Source organism: Mustela nigripes, chromosome 1, assembly GCF_022355385.1.
Source record: "Mustela nigripes isolate SB6536 chromosome 1, MUSNIG.SB6536, whole genome shotgun sequence".
NCBI classification, from domain to species: domain Eukaryota; kingdom Metazoa; phylum Chordata; class Mammalia; order Carnivora; family Mustelidae; genus Mustela; species Mustela nigripes.
This window is the reverse complement of record NC_081557.1, coordinates 5,000,813-5,013,752: the sequence shown is the minus strand read 5'-3', so window position 1 is coordinate 5,013,752 and position 12,940 is coordinate 5,000,813. Positions and strand designations below refer to the sequence as shown.

Here is a 12,940-nt window from a genome sequence, read left to right as displayed (position 1 = left end):
TCCGTGTTCCCCATGACAGGTGGGCCTGGGGGGCCGGCATGAACCACCCCCCACGGCCACATAATTTCTGTACAATCCACCACCTGGGGCAGAGTGCGGGCACGCAGAGGCTATTTCTTGGCTTTGGCGGAGTTGCGGGGCGGGGTGATGGGCCGGCCTCCAGGGTTCAAGCCACTGAACTGCCCGTATTTCCCCTTGTTCTTGTCCGCGGGCTTGAGGATCTGAAAGAGACAGAGCTGGTCAGGCTCACGGGCTGAGCCACGGAGTCAGAGGCCACTACCTTTCGCATCCCCACCTGGAAAGAGCACATGAGCGTCTCGTCCACACTCATCATGGCGCCTGCGTTGTCAAACTCGCCACAGTAGTTGGGAGCCGAGAAGAGTGTCACCAGCTGCCGCTTGGCAAAGAACTCATAGCCGTCTTCCACCACCTGGATGAGGATGGGGGCAGTCGGCTCAGCAGGTGCTGGCTACCTGCCACCGTGCCCACCCGCCCCAGAGCTGCCGGCCCACCTGGTGTGCCCGGCAGATGAGATCCAAGTCGTGCTTGTGCAGGAACTTGGCCACCACTTCCGCCCCAAACGTGAAAGAGACACCACGGTCATTCTCGCCCCAGCCCTGCACGTCCTTGTCAGGATCAGACCACAGCAGGTCACACAGCAGGCCCTGGTCAGGCACGTCTGTGGGCCGCATGATACGCCGAATCTGTTCCATGGACTGCAAGTCTGGGGACAGGCCTGGGGGAGCACGGGAGGGGACAGGTCACTTCCTCAAGCCTCAAAGACCCCCTGCCCCTCAAAGCTTCTGCTGGTCAGTTTCCCCTCCACCTGGCGCTCTCCTAAAGTCCCAGGAGTCCAGGCAGGCAGAAGTCATCCCCTTCGGCCTCAAGGACCACAGAGCTCTCTGAACAAAGGAGACAGTCCACGCACAACGCCAAGGCCAAAGCGGGGGGAGAGTGGAACAGAGTACTGGGGAGGGGTGGCGGGGGCTTCCTGGAAGAAGTGACAAACAAAGCCGGAGCCCTGGGAGAGCCAGGAATACATCCCCCCAGCCCCCAGCCTCCTCCCAGGGCCCCCGGGTATGTGGCCCAGGGGCTCTTCCTTCCCAGACATGCGCCCAGAGCCACCCTCACCTCCGTGGCAGCAGAAGATCTTCTCGTCCACGATGGCAGCAATGGGCAGGCAGTTGAAGCAGTCGGTAAAGGTTTTCCACAGTTTAATGTTGTAGCGTCTCTTGCCTGTCGGGAGCAACGAGAGGCCTCAGGAGGCCTGTCTGCCGCACACCCAGCCTGGGTCTCTGGGCCCTCCAGGGCACTCGGCGGGCAGTCCAGACACAGCTGGGAGCAGGCAGTGGCAGACAAGAAGAGACGTCCCCCTCCCCCGTCCCCGCTGCCTATCAGCCTTCCTAGAATTCTAAAGCAGCTGAGTCCACAGGAACCTGAGTTCCAATCTAGAACAACCCACCCCCACCCAGGGAGCAGGCCAGGCCAAGACGAGGTCTGGTTTATCTCAGCTTCGGGTTGGCAGAATCCAGTACAGAGAGGCATCCCAAGTGCTTAAGGGATGTGCTGGAGGGGAGTGTCACGAGGACACTGGGCAGTCTTCGTCAGCAGCCATTCACCAGACCGACCCCTCCTGAGCGCCAGACCCCAGGCCAGGAGGGGAGGGGAGTCCCCTGCATAGATCTCACTCTGCAGGTATCTGTAGACACCGGTACCTTTACTGCCAACCCAATGTGAGGGTCTCACTGGATAGCCGAGTCACTTAAGAACTTAGGAAGCCTACTCACACTCATCATAGAAGCCGTAGATGCGGTTGATGCTGGCACACTCGTGGTTCCCACGGAGCAGGAAGAAGTTCTCGGGGTACTTGATCTTATAGGCCAGCAGCAAGCAGATGGTCTCCAAAGACTGCTTGCCCCGGTCAACGTAGTCCCCCAGGAAGAGGTAGTTGCTCTCTGGAGGGAAGCCACCGTACTCAAATAGCCGCAGGAGGTCGTAGTACTGGCCATGGATGTCACCTGTGACCCAGGGGACTGGTTCAGCGCTAGGGGCAGGGGCCACACTTGAAACCAGGGCCAAGTTTGGGCGCCAGGGAGGAGCACTGCAAGGACTTGGGGGGCAAGGGATGGGGAACGCCACTTTCAGAAAGCAAAAGGGGCCGAGACGCGGGAAGGGGTGGGGGGGAGGGCTCACCGCAGATCTTGAGGGGTGCCTCCAGCTCCAGAAGGATGGGCTGGCTCAAGAAGATCTCCCGTGATTTGAGACACAGACCACGGATCTCGTTCTCTGTGAGCTGTACATTCTTTCCAGGCCGCGAGCCCTGCACTGGGGGCGGAACAGGGCATCAAGACTCTGGTCCCACAGGCAGGAGGAAGGTGGGCGACACAAGTGGCCCTGTTGGCACATCTGAGGGCACCTGGGTCTCCTGGGCCCCTCCTTGCCCAGGGGCAGCTGTTGCTGCTGAGCCTCCCAGGATGGGACCCCTCGAGGGGTCTGCTGTGCGTCGGGGGGGCCTGCCACCCAACAGCCCAACCCACAGCGCACGATCCCTGGGAGGGGTGGAGCTAGATTTCTTATGTTTCTCCTCCAACCCCAGGAGCACAGGCCAACCTGTGCGCCCCCGGCCCAGGAGAGGGGGTGCTCCCCGTGCCAGAGCGTCCCCGGAACGTCCCAAGCGCCCCGCGCCTTGAGGGGGGCCGGCTGTGGACGCGGGTCCTCGAGGCCCGTCCCCGCCCAGTCTAAGCTGGCCCTGGGAGGGGCAGGCCCGCCCGCGCACCACTTCCGGGCCCGGCAGGGGGCCAGGGCGCGGCGGGCACCGACGTCCCCCGCCCCGGCCAACCTTCCAGCAGGCGCCCGATGATAGAGTCCAGGTTGAGCTTCTCGCTGTCGGACATGGCGGCGCCGCCGCTCCGGCCCAGCAGCTCCGGGCCCAATCCTGCCGCCCGCCCTCCCGCTGCCTCCTTCCGGCCTGGCGCTCCTTCCGCCCGCCCCGGCCCGCCCCGGCCCGCCCCGGCCTGCCGCCCCGCCCCGCCCCGGCCTGCCGCCCCGCCTCCTAGGCCTGCCGCCCCGCCCCGCGCGCTGCCCCCGCGCTCTAGCGCCCCCTCTGGATGCTGGGCGCAGCGGCCGCGGAGGTCTGGGGGGCGGGGCACAGGGGAAGGGGCGGGTCTTGGGCTGGGTTTGGTCTGTTTAGGACGAAGCCTGGCCGGTGGGTGGAGCTTGGAGGGGCGGGGTTGAGTCTCGTTCGCCACTAGGAGTGACCCGTTCCGAGAACAGGGGGCCGGAAGTACCGTGAAAGTTGTTTTTTTCTATCAAAGGCTAACCAGCCGTTCCCACCCTGGGCGGGAGTGTGGTGTGTGCACATTAAAAACCGATTCTCCAAACGCTGCGGATTAAGTCCTCGAAGTGCCAAAAAGGAAAGTTGAGACTCAGAGATAGCAGGGGGCTGGTCCAAGACCCTGGCGTCCACCTCCTGAGTCTCTGTGGCCCCCAGGCAGCCGGCCAGACCCAGACACCTGCTGCTACACTCTGAAACCCATTTGGTTCGCCCTGTGGGGCATGCTAAATTAGTATTTTTTTGTAAGATCCACTGTTACCTGCTGAGTGCATAGAAATGCCGTATTATGTGCATATTCAAAGCATTACCTTGTAAAGAGCAAATATTAAATAAACCATAATTCTCACTGGAATCTTGAAAATTTTAAAATACTTTATTTATTTGACAGAGAGAGATCACAAGGAAGCAGAGAGGGAGGAGGAAGCAGGCTCCCTGCTGAGCAGAGAGCCCAATGTGGGGCTTGATCCCAGGGCCCTGAGACCAGGACCTGAGCCAAAGGCAGACACTTAACTGACGGAGCCACTCAGGTCTCCCTGGAATCCTGGATTGCTTTACAAGCTGACAACCTCAAAACTGGAGGGGGCTTGGCCTCGGTACCGCGAGGGTGGGTCCTGGCCCCTTCACACCCACCGCAGGAACCCAAGTCTGCAGCCATTCAGCCCATGGGGAGGGGAGGGGAGGAGCCCACAGCCCTGGGCAGGCCGGAAGAGCCTGGGAGAGGAAGGGGTGATCACCCCCCCACACACTTGGGAGGGGAGTGTGGGAGGGGCCCCCCAGCGGGTTGCTGAGGCTGCCCGGAGGAGGAAGTGAGAGGAGGAGGTGAGGTGCCGCAGAGAGGTAAGCTGGCCTGGGGGGGCAGGGGTTGAGTCTGGGGCTGGGCCTCCATCCAGAAGCCTGGCTTTTCTGCCACTTCAGGGCCCTCTTCCCACTCCAATGAAAGAGGGGCCAGAAGGGGCTTGGTGAGATGCCTTGATGCCTCTCCCCTCTGAACCCTGCAGCCAGGTCCCTGGGCTGGCGATCGGCTGGATGGGAGCCCAGGTCCCAGGCTAGCCAGAAGCAGCCTCTCACACTGGCTTTCTCCACCTCCTACAGCCCGTGGTAGCTTGGGTCTGGGGCACCATGGCCCAGGCCCTGGGGGAGGACCTCATACAAACTTCCGAGGGGCAGGATGACTCCAGCTCTTTGGGGTCTGACTCCGAGCTGAGTGGGCCCGGCCCATATCGCCAGGCTGATCGCTATGGCTTCATTGGGGGCAGCTCAGCAGAGCCAGGGTAAGAAGGGAAGGGACTGGGGGGCAGTGGGGTGCTGGGATTGAGGTTGGGGGCTGAGGGCTAAATTCTGGAGTGAGGCTCAACCTCGAGGGTCCTGGAGGGTTTGGGAACTCAGTCAGTGTCACCCCTCTTCATGCTCCGGGTGGAGTCCTAAAGCTGGCAGGGACAAGGCAGCAATGTCCCTCACATGCCTCTTTTACCCTCAACCTCTCAGAATTTGCACCTGTCCTTGGAGGCAAATAGTCTTCTCCTAGAATCCAAGAACCCAACCAAAGAACCCACACTTTACCTCTCGCCTCTCCCTATTCCAATATACAGACAGGAAAACAATCCAGATAGGAACTTGCCCAAGGTCACACAGCAGATCAGATGGAATCAGATTAGAACTCAGGACTCCTGGCTTCTAGTCCATGGCTCTGCCCACCTTGCTTCTCTTAATGAGTTGTCTGTGTTCCTATCTTAGGGGACAGTTAGCTGGTCCCTCCCCCAACACACACCTACACACCCCCTTCAGTCTCTCCTGCTTCTGCCACATCAGAGCCACATCCTTTCCTATCCCTATGATAACCACTGGCAGCTCCTGGGTGACAGGTTACCCGCCCAGGGCTCCCCAGAGATCTCCAGGGCCAGGAGCTGAGCTTCCCGGGGCAGCATGGAGGATGGCAGATGTGGGCCCTGGGTAACAGCTAGCTGACGCCCCCGTGCCTATGCCATGTGCCCGCAGGCCAGGTCACCCTCCTGCAGACCTTATCCGCCAGCGGGAGATGAAGTGGGTAGAGATGACCTCGCACTGGGAGAAAACCATGTCTCGGCGGTACAAGAAGGTGAGGGGAGCGTGGGGCTCCCTGTCTCAGCCCGCTTTGCCTCTGTCCCTGCCCCGGTAAAATTTACCCCTCCTGTGTCCCAGCACCTCCTGCCTTTGTACCCCCTCCCGCCCAGAGTGCCCCTTGCCCCATGACAGGCTGGGGCTGGGATGTGCCAGCAGGAGCGGGGGATGCTGGCCTGGCTCATCGAACTTGGCCTTGGCCTCACCTGCAGGTAAAGATGCAGTGCCGGAAAGGCATCCCCTCGGCTCTGCGGGCCCGCTGCTGGCCCCTGTTGTGCGGGGCGCATGTGTGTCAGAAGAACAGCCCAGGCACCTATCAGGTAACTGTTGCCAGGGGTCCCTGTCTCCCCTTTCCAGAGCCCCTCGCCACTCTGAGCCCTCACACCCACCTTGCTGTCTGCCCGCAGGAACTGGCCGAAGCCCCTGGAGACCCACAGTGGATGGAGACCATCAGCCGGGATCTGCACCGCCAGTTTCCTCTACACGAGATGTTTGTGTCGCCCCAGGGTCACGGGTAGGCGGCCAGGGACACCCAGGGACCTCCAGGCCCACAGCTTCCAGAGCCATCGGCCTGGACCCCTACCATAGCTTTATAGCCTGGGAAGAGGCCCCCTGAGGGTGGGGGAGGGCAACATGGAGGACCGGCCCTGATGGGGTCTCCTGGCACAGGCAGCAGGGGCTCCTGCAGGTACTCAAGGCCTACACCCTGCATCGGCCTGAACAGGGCTACTGTCAGGCCCAAGGCCCTGTGGCCGCTGTGCTGCTTATGCATCTGCCCCCAGAGGTGAGTGCCCTTGACACCAATCCAGAGGCTTGGGACCCTGAAACCCCAACCCTGGGGACTTGGACTTCAGGCCCCTGAGACCCTTGACCCACATCCTAGTGACATATGGACGTAGTCATCCTGGGCTCTGGATCCATGACCGCCACCTCCCCAACCCCAGGAACTCTGGACTCAGGGACCTGGGATCCTTAACTCCCAGATCCTGTCCGAGTGACCTAGGGCCTCATGACGACCAACTTCAGTGACCTTCAAGCCCAATGACATTGACTCCAGGAACCGGGGATCCTTGGCCCCTGCTCCCTGCCCCAGTGACCTGAGAATCTGGACATCATCACCTTGACCTCATGACTCCCAGTTCTGAGCCCTGGGACTATCATCTCAATGACCCCAGGAGCTCAGGACTTGAACTCTGGGACCCTCCCAACCCTTGACCATTGAGCCCCAAATTTGTGACTCTGAAATTCAACATCACGAACCCTATGACTTCCGACTCCCTAAACCCATTGCTAGGCCTCTGGCCAGTGGGGAGACTTTCAGTAAGAGCCAGAGCTTAGGCTTCAGGCTCCAGAGTCACCCCAGAGGGTACAGAGGACCCTCCCCTGTGCTCCTTTCCCCTACCCTGTGGTTCCTTCTGTGATCCGCTGGGTGGGGGCGCTTACAGCCTGTGCCCCTACCCAGGAGGCCTTCTGGTGCCTGGTACAGATCTGCGAGGTCTACCTCCCTGGCTACTATGGGCCTCATATGGTGAGAAGCTGGGAGGGGGCCAGAGGGCGCCGGGAGGGATTGGGCAGGCGGGCAGGGGCCGGGCGACGGAGAGGGGCAGGGCCTGGGCTTCGGGAGTGGACGTGTTGATGGACGCGGCTGTAGGAGGCCGTGCAGCTGGACGCCGAGGTGTTCACGGCTCTGCTTCGACGGCTGCTCCCGCGCGTGCACAAGCACCTGCAGCAGGTGGGCGTCGGGCCTCTGCTCTACCTGCCCGAGTGGTTCCTGTGTCTCTTCGCCCGCTCCCTGCCCTTCCCCACCGTGCTGCGTGTCTGGGACGCCTTCCTCAGCGAGGGTGAGTGGACAGCTGGAGGGGAGGCGTGGCCTGGGCTGGGAGCCTCGGGGTGCGCACAGGGACGAGAGTGCCAGCTCCGCTCTGCCCCACCTGCCACTGCCAATCCTGGTCCCGGCCGGGGGTGCCAGAGCGTGCCAAGGCTGATGGCGTTGGGTTGGCTCTGGGGGGAGAAGCCCAGCCCCCGCCTGCCGTGCCATGACTGGCCGCCCCTGCCTCTGTGACGAGACTCCCGGAGGGAGGGAGGCTCTGCTGGGGGCGGGCTGGGGCCAGGGAGGGGATGTGGAGCAGAGCTGGGGAGATCCCAGCAGAGGAGCTGTTCGGGGGCTGGGCTCAGTGAGCATGGCCAGTGCCAGGGACAGGGCCGGTGGGAGTGGAAGAGCACTGGGTGAGCCCTCGCTGTGCCCCGCATGGCCGTAGGACGCCGGGACCGCTGGGTGACCGACGCTTACATTCTGGTGGGGGTGGGGATGGGAGCCAACGGCAACCAAATTAACACGATATTTATAGGGGCGCCTGCCTGGCTCCATGGTGGAACACGTGACTCTTGATCTCGGGGTCGCGAGTTCAAGCCCCACGTTGGGCACAGAGCTTAAAAAAAAAAAAAGGTATTTATAGATTGTTATAAGTGCCATGAAGAAAATAAAACAAGGGGTGTGACAGAGTGTTAAGGGAACAGTAGGAGGAGAGTGCTGTTTCCAAGATGCTTTTGGCCTCTCCATGGGGCGGCGGACTTGCAGGGCGCCGTGGAGGCCGGGAGGCCAGGAGAGACACTGTCCACACGGTCCGGGCTGCTGCCAGCTTCGGGGTGTGGGTGTGGGGAGAGAGGAAGCCAGATAGGTCAGGCCAAGAGTGGGGGTAGTTTGGGGCAGAGCTGAGCGGGACGTTTTGGGACTTCGGGGCTCTGTCTCGGTACCCCCATCAGTAACCCACCTGCATTCTCTCTCTTTGGGTTGTCTGGCAGTTACAACCAAAAAATGGCAGAAATCAGTCTGTACGTTTATTGAGCACCTGCTGTGTGCCCAGTTGGCTACAGGCCCCCTTAGAGCCCTGGTCACAGGTGTCCAAGCTGCCATCTATGTGTCACCGCCCCTCCAGCCCCAGATCTCAAGGACCAGGCAGGGCAGGCGGAGCCCTCTTTGTCCTCTCCACCGAGCCCGGGACAGGCAATGTCACAAGCTCCGTTTCGTCATGGTGATGACACGCGTGCTGGTGATCATTTCTTTATGAGGCACGGTCGTCACTAGGCCTCACTGGTCCCCAGACTCAAGGCTACCTGGAAGGGATTCTGAGGCTGTGGGACAGCCCAAGGTCACACCTGCGCGTGCCCGTGAGCGTGCGTGCTTGGGTGTGTGCTCGCCTGCTCTGTGCTCTTGGCTTAGCGGCGGAGAGCTCTGGCGAGAATCTCTCTAGAAAGAGAAGGTCACAGAACTGAGCTGGAAAGGCCTTCTTCGCAGGGACCAGCTGCCGAGACGCAGAGAGCAGGTGTGGGGAGTTGTGTCCCCTGGCTGCTGGCACGCCGCTCTGCCCGGAAGCTTCAGCCCCCACATCGAGGTCCCACTGTCACTGCTCCTGGTCTGAGTCAGGCTGCAGAGCTGCGGGAGGGTGGAAGGCGTCTGGCGGAGGGCAGGGTCAGGTACAGAACCGAGGAGGGGCAGGGTTGGCCCTGCACTGAGTGAGCCCCCCGGCCCGCAGGCGTGAAGGTGCTGTTCCGAGTGGGGCTAACGCTCGTGCGCCTGGCTCTGGGCACCACAGAACAGCGCCTGGCCTGCCCCGGGCTCCTGGAGACCCTCGGTGCCCTGCGAGCCATCCCACCCACCCAGCTGCAGGAGGAGGTCTTCATGTCCCAGGTGGGTGCCCCCCCCTCCCCGCCACCTTGCCTTCACAATGGCCCAGCCCCTGCTGCTCAGGTGGGGGAAACTGAGTTACGCAGCCAGAAGACAGAGTGAGCCCCGGGGCCCAGTTCCTGTCTTCTGAGCAGCAGAAAAGCTGAAAACCCCAGGCTTCAAGTAGCTTTCTACGGTTCCCTTAGTGAGTCTGGCTGTCAGGCTGTCAGTCCCTCAGCCCTCAGCCACTTCCTGGGGCTGTGTCCTGCCCGCCCTGTGGGGACCTCATGGTTTCCTGCCCCACCCCCCCACCCCCCAGTCTGGGTACACTCACTACCAGCCACTCCCCACAGGTGCACAGCGTGGCCCTGTCTGAGCACGACCTGCAGCGGGAAATCAGGGTCCAGCTGGCCCGGCTGCCTGAGTCCACGTCCGGGCCACCCCCCAGGCCTCAGGCCCGCCTGCCTGGGGCCCAAGCCATCTTTGAGGCCCAGCAGCTGGCAGGGGTGCGAGGAGACACCAGGCCCGAGGTGCCCCAAATCGTGGTGCAGCCCCCAGAGGAGCCCAGGCCAACGAGGCGCAAGCCCCAGACCCGAGGCAAGACCTTCCATGGGCTCCTGACTCGGCCCAGGGGTCCCCCTCTGGAGGGCCCTTCCAGGTCTCATCGAGGCTCCACCTCCTTCCTGGATACCCGGTTCTGAAGGTTCGACTTCTGAGGGCATCACGGACTCAGTGTCCCCGAAGCCCGATTGCCCGATGGGCTGATGCCCGCCTCAGAAATGGGCCCTGCACTTTACCGCTGGGGTCTGGCGTCTCCCTGGCCAGGAACTGTGCGACACGAGGATGAAGGAAGGCCACGGAGTGCGGTGTCGCGGGCCCGGGCCTGCCGTTCTCCCGCGGAGCCATCCTGGTGCCCCCGCCCTTGCAAATATGGAAGCGGGCACAGAAGGAGTGCGGGGTGCAGGGCACCTGGCTGGGCTAGGGGACCCCAAAGGGCTCCTGGAGAGACCTAGAATAAATCTCACTAAGCAGAAGCCTGGATGGATTTGGATTGAAGGCTCCCCACCCCCCCTCCTCCCCCCCTCCCCCCCCCCCCCCAGCCCTGCCTCTCCACGCCCCCCTCCCCGAGTTCCCACGGGACACACCGAAGCTGCCCATTGGCTGCTGAAAGCTGTTTACCAGCCACAGGATCCAATGGGGAGCCGCCTCGCCCAGCCTCTTGCGGGCAGGTAAGGCTCTGGCACCTGCGGGAGGAAGGGTCCCCAAGTGGAGGCTGGGCTGGGAAGTGGGGGGTCTATCTCCTACTCTTCCCCTCCTCCCAGGTTGGTTCAGGACCCCAAGGGGCGCGGGGACTCTAACCCAAGTCTGCCCCCCACCCATGGTCCTGTCCGGCTCTCAGAGACAGCCAGGCCAGAACAAAAGCCTACTGTACCAGGACAAAGGAGAAAGGTCCCACAGGCCCTTGCCCACCCCCAAAGCCCTGGTTGCGCCCCCTCGGGACTGCCACCATGGAAACTCCCTCCCACACTTGATAATTGCCCCTGTGGGTGCCTGGGGTACCCGTGACATGAGCCATCACCAGGACAACAGGGCAACAGGGCTGGCTCCAGTGCCGGCTTGTGTCCCTACAGTGCCCGTTCCAGGGTGCTTTGCCTCCCTGGGGGCCCGCCCCAGCAGGGGGGAGGGTGGCAGGGCGTGGCAGGACTTTGGAGCAGTGGGAGAAAGCATCTGGACTCCTGTTTCCACGGTGGAATAGTCAACCTGTGTGTCCCAGTGGCTGTGCTGGAACACTGGCCTGGCTGCTGGTCAGAGCCCTGATGTGGAATGCTCTGGCGACAGGGCATTCGCTCTTCCATGTGTTCGTTTGGTGCTTAGTATGTGCCTGGCCAGGCCCTGGGTCTCGGGCAGACCATCCCATACCCGAGGGAGCCTACCGCCGAGAGGAGGGAACATGGAGGTCCAGACCAAGGTCTGCAGAGTTTCCTGGGGGAAATTGGGGTTCGGGAGGGGAGGACATTCAGCCAAGATCTCGCAGCACGTGGCAGACCCCAGGTTTACCCCTGCCTCCACATCAGCAGCCATGAAACTGCCCCCTACAACTGGGTGCTCACCCAGGTCTGTCCTCCTGGGGATGCTCTCTCTCCTGCTCCCACCCACACCCTTGGCCCTGCCCCAGCCTGAGTCCCAGCCCCTTGGAATGTGGGGCAGCATCTGGGCCCCTGGGAGGTAAAGAGAACCTCTAGGGCCCTCCCTCCCTCATCCCTGCCCCACTAAAGTACCTGTGGCTTAAGTATAACCCACTCGCCCACACTTCCCAGACCCTTTTCTCGGATCCCCTCCCCCTCTGCAGGCAGCACTGATAACCTCACTAGAGAAAGGGGAAATGGAGTGCCCAGCCCAAGTTCACTGTTGGGGGTTAGAGCCACTAGAGTTCAGGTCTTTGTGTCTTCTGGGCAATACCTTAGCTTTAGGGCATCGAGTGCAGTCCAGGCTCTGCAGCAGGTAGGGTGGGGGGGCCTACCCCTGGGGTCAGCTCCTAGACTCCCTGCCCTCCAAGGGTTCAGCTCTGCTCGGAGGGTGGGGAAGCAGGAAAGCAGCAACCTCAGCCCGGCCCGGGAATCTGTCATGAGGCTGGGAGGGGGGCCATGGTGACAGTAGGTCCCACTGGTCATAGACCCTAGAGGCAAATGCTCTCTGGCAGGACTCCTCCAGCTAGGGCTGAATCAATGCCTTTTTTGCTCAGGGAAGCATTTTCTGGGCAGGTGCCATTATCAAACATCTATGTGGGGACCCTGAGGTGGGTAGGGTGTGGGGGTGTCAGACCAGAAGAAAACTAGCTCCCTCATGTGAACACTTCTGTACACATTGTCCTCCTAAGGCTGTGCTAGCTCCTACAGCACCTGTGTGCTAGTTGGGAAAAGACACCTCTCCAGCCACACGCAGCCCCTGTGTGGCAGAGGGGAAGTGACCACTCTCAGCTGGGAGCTTTTGTGCAGTGAGCAACCTGAACAACCATACTCAGCAAACCTGGCAGCTCTCGACAAACCTGCTTGGAAGGGGGGGCTCGGGGAATCTGATGGTACTTAGTCTGCAGGGACTGAAGCTGGGATGGCACCCAGAGATGTCCATTGGCCTGGGTCAGCCCCGGGGACAGGAGTGGGGGCCAAGCAAAAAAGTGAACGGACAGGGGCTCCTGGCTGGCTCCCTCAGAAGAGCATGCAACTCTTGATCTCGAGGTTGTTGAGTCTGAGTCCCATGTTAGGTGTAGAGATTACTTAATAAACAAACACACTTTTTTAAAAGGCAGAAGGGCAGATGGATCCCCGCCTGGTCATGGGGAAGGGTGCATGGTCTCCATCTTGCACCCCAGAGAGTCCCCATCCCCACTCTGTCCAGAAGCCAGACTCGGACTCCCTGCAAAGTCCCTGTATAGGAAATGTCCTCTCGCTGTCTGAGCTCGATTTTCTCCTATAGATAATGAGATAAAAGCTCCCACTCCAGTCCCAAGATCGCTCTCTGTGCGGTGTGTACACGCTCTAGCAGATGGAAGATCCCTGCTCCGCCTCTCACCAGCAGAAAGATCAAGACCTGAGCTGAGATCAAGAGCGGGACACATGGGGTGCCTGGTGGCTCAGCCGGTTCAATGTCTGACTCTTGACTTTAGCTCAGGGGCTGTGAGATCGAGCCCTGCAATTGGCTCCAGCTCAGCCTGGAGTCTGCTTGCGATTCTCTTACCCTCTACCCCCACGCTTGTACACACTCTCTCTCTAAAATAAATAAGATCTTAAAAAAAAAAAAAAAAAAGAAGAAGAAGAAGAAGAGTCAGACTATTAAGCCACTGAGCC

General features: G+C 61.3%; 2 protein-coding genes across 4 annotated transcripts; one reads left to right on the top strand and one right to left on the bottom strand.

Moving 5' to 3' along the window:
* Positions 1-17: 17 nt before the first annotated feature.
* On the bottom strand, positions 18-2,991 carry PPP1CA (protein phosphatase 1 catalytic subunit alpha). Its single transcript, XM_059400100.1, has 7 exons — positions 2,840-2,991; positions 2,194-2,325; positions 1,788-2,018; positions 1,132-1,236; positions 513-736; positions 296-430; positions 18-221 (listed from the first exon to the last, which is right to left on the bottom strand). The coding sequence occupies exons 1-7, from the start codon at positions 2,892-2,894 to the stop codon at positions 111-113; spliced, it is 993 nt and encodes a 330-aa protein (XP_059256083.1). The 5' UTR covers positions 2,895-2,991; the 3' UTR covers positions 18-110.
* A 1,071-nt stretch (positions 2,992-4,062) lies between these two features.
* TBC1D10C (TBC1 domain family member 10C) lies at positions 4,063-10,129 on the top strand. Of its 3 annotated transcripts, none has more exons than XM_059400035.1 (10): positions 4,063-4,171; positions 4,427-4,605; positions 5,330-5,429; positions 5,644-5,751; positions 5,839-5,945; positions 6,101-6,215; positions 6,894-6,959; positions 7,083-7,272; positions 8,965-9,119; positions 9,449-10,129. In XM_059400035.1, the coding sequence occupies exons 2-10, from the start codon at positions 4,454-4,456 to the stop codon at positions 9,794-9,796; spliced, it is 1,341 nt and encodes a 446-aa protein (XP_059256018.1). In that variant the 5' UTR covers positions 4,063-4,171; positions 4,427-4,453; the 3' UTR covers positions 9,797-10,129. The 3 variants fall into 3 exon arrangements, with proteins under 3 accessions (XP_059256018.1, XP_059256036.1, XP_059256028.1); XM_059400053.1 differs by having other exon boundaries at positions 4,065-4,153; XM_059400045.1 differs by lacking the exon at positions 4,063-4,171 and adding an exon at positions 4,184-4,293.
* The last annotated feature ends 2,811 nt before the right edge of the window (positions 10,130-12,940 follow it).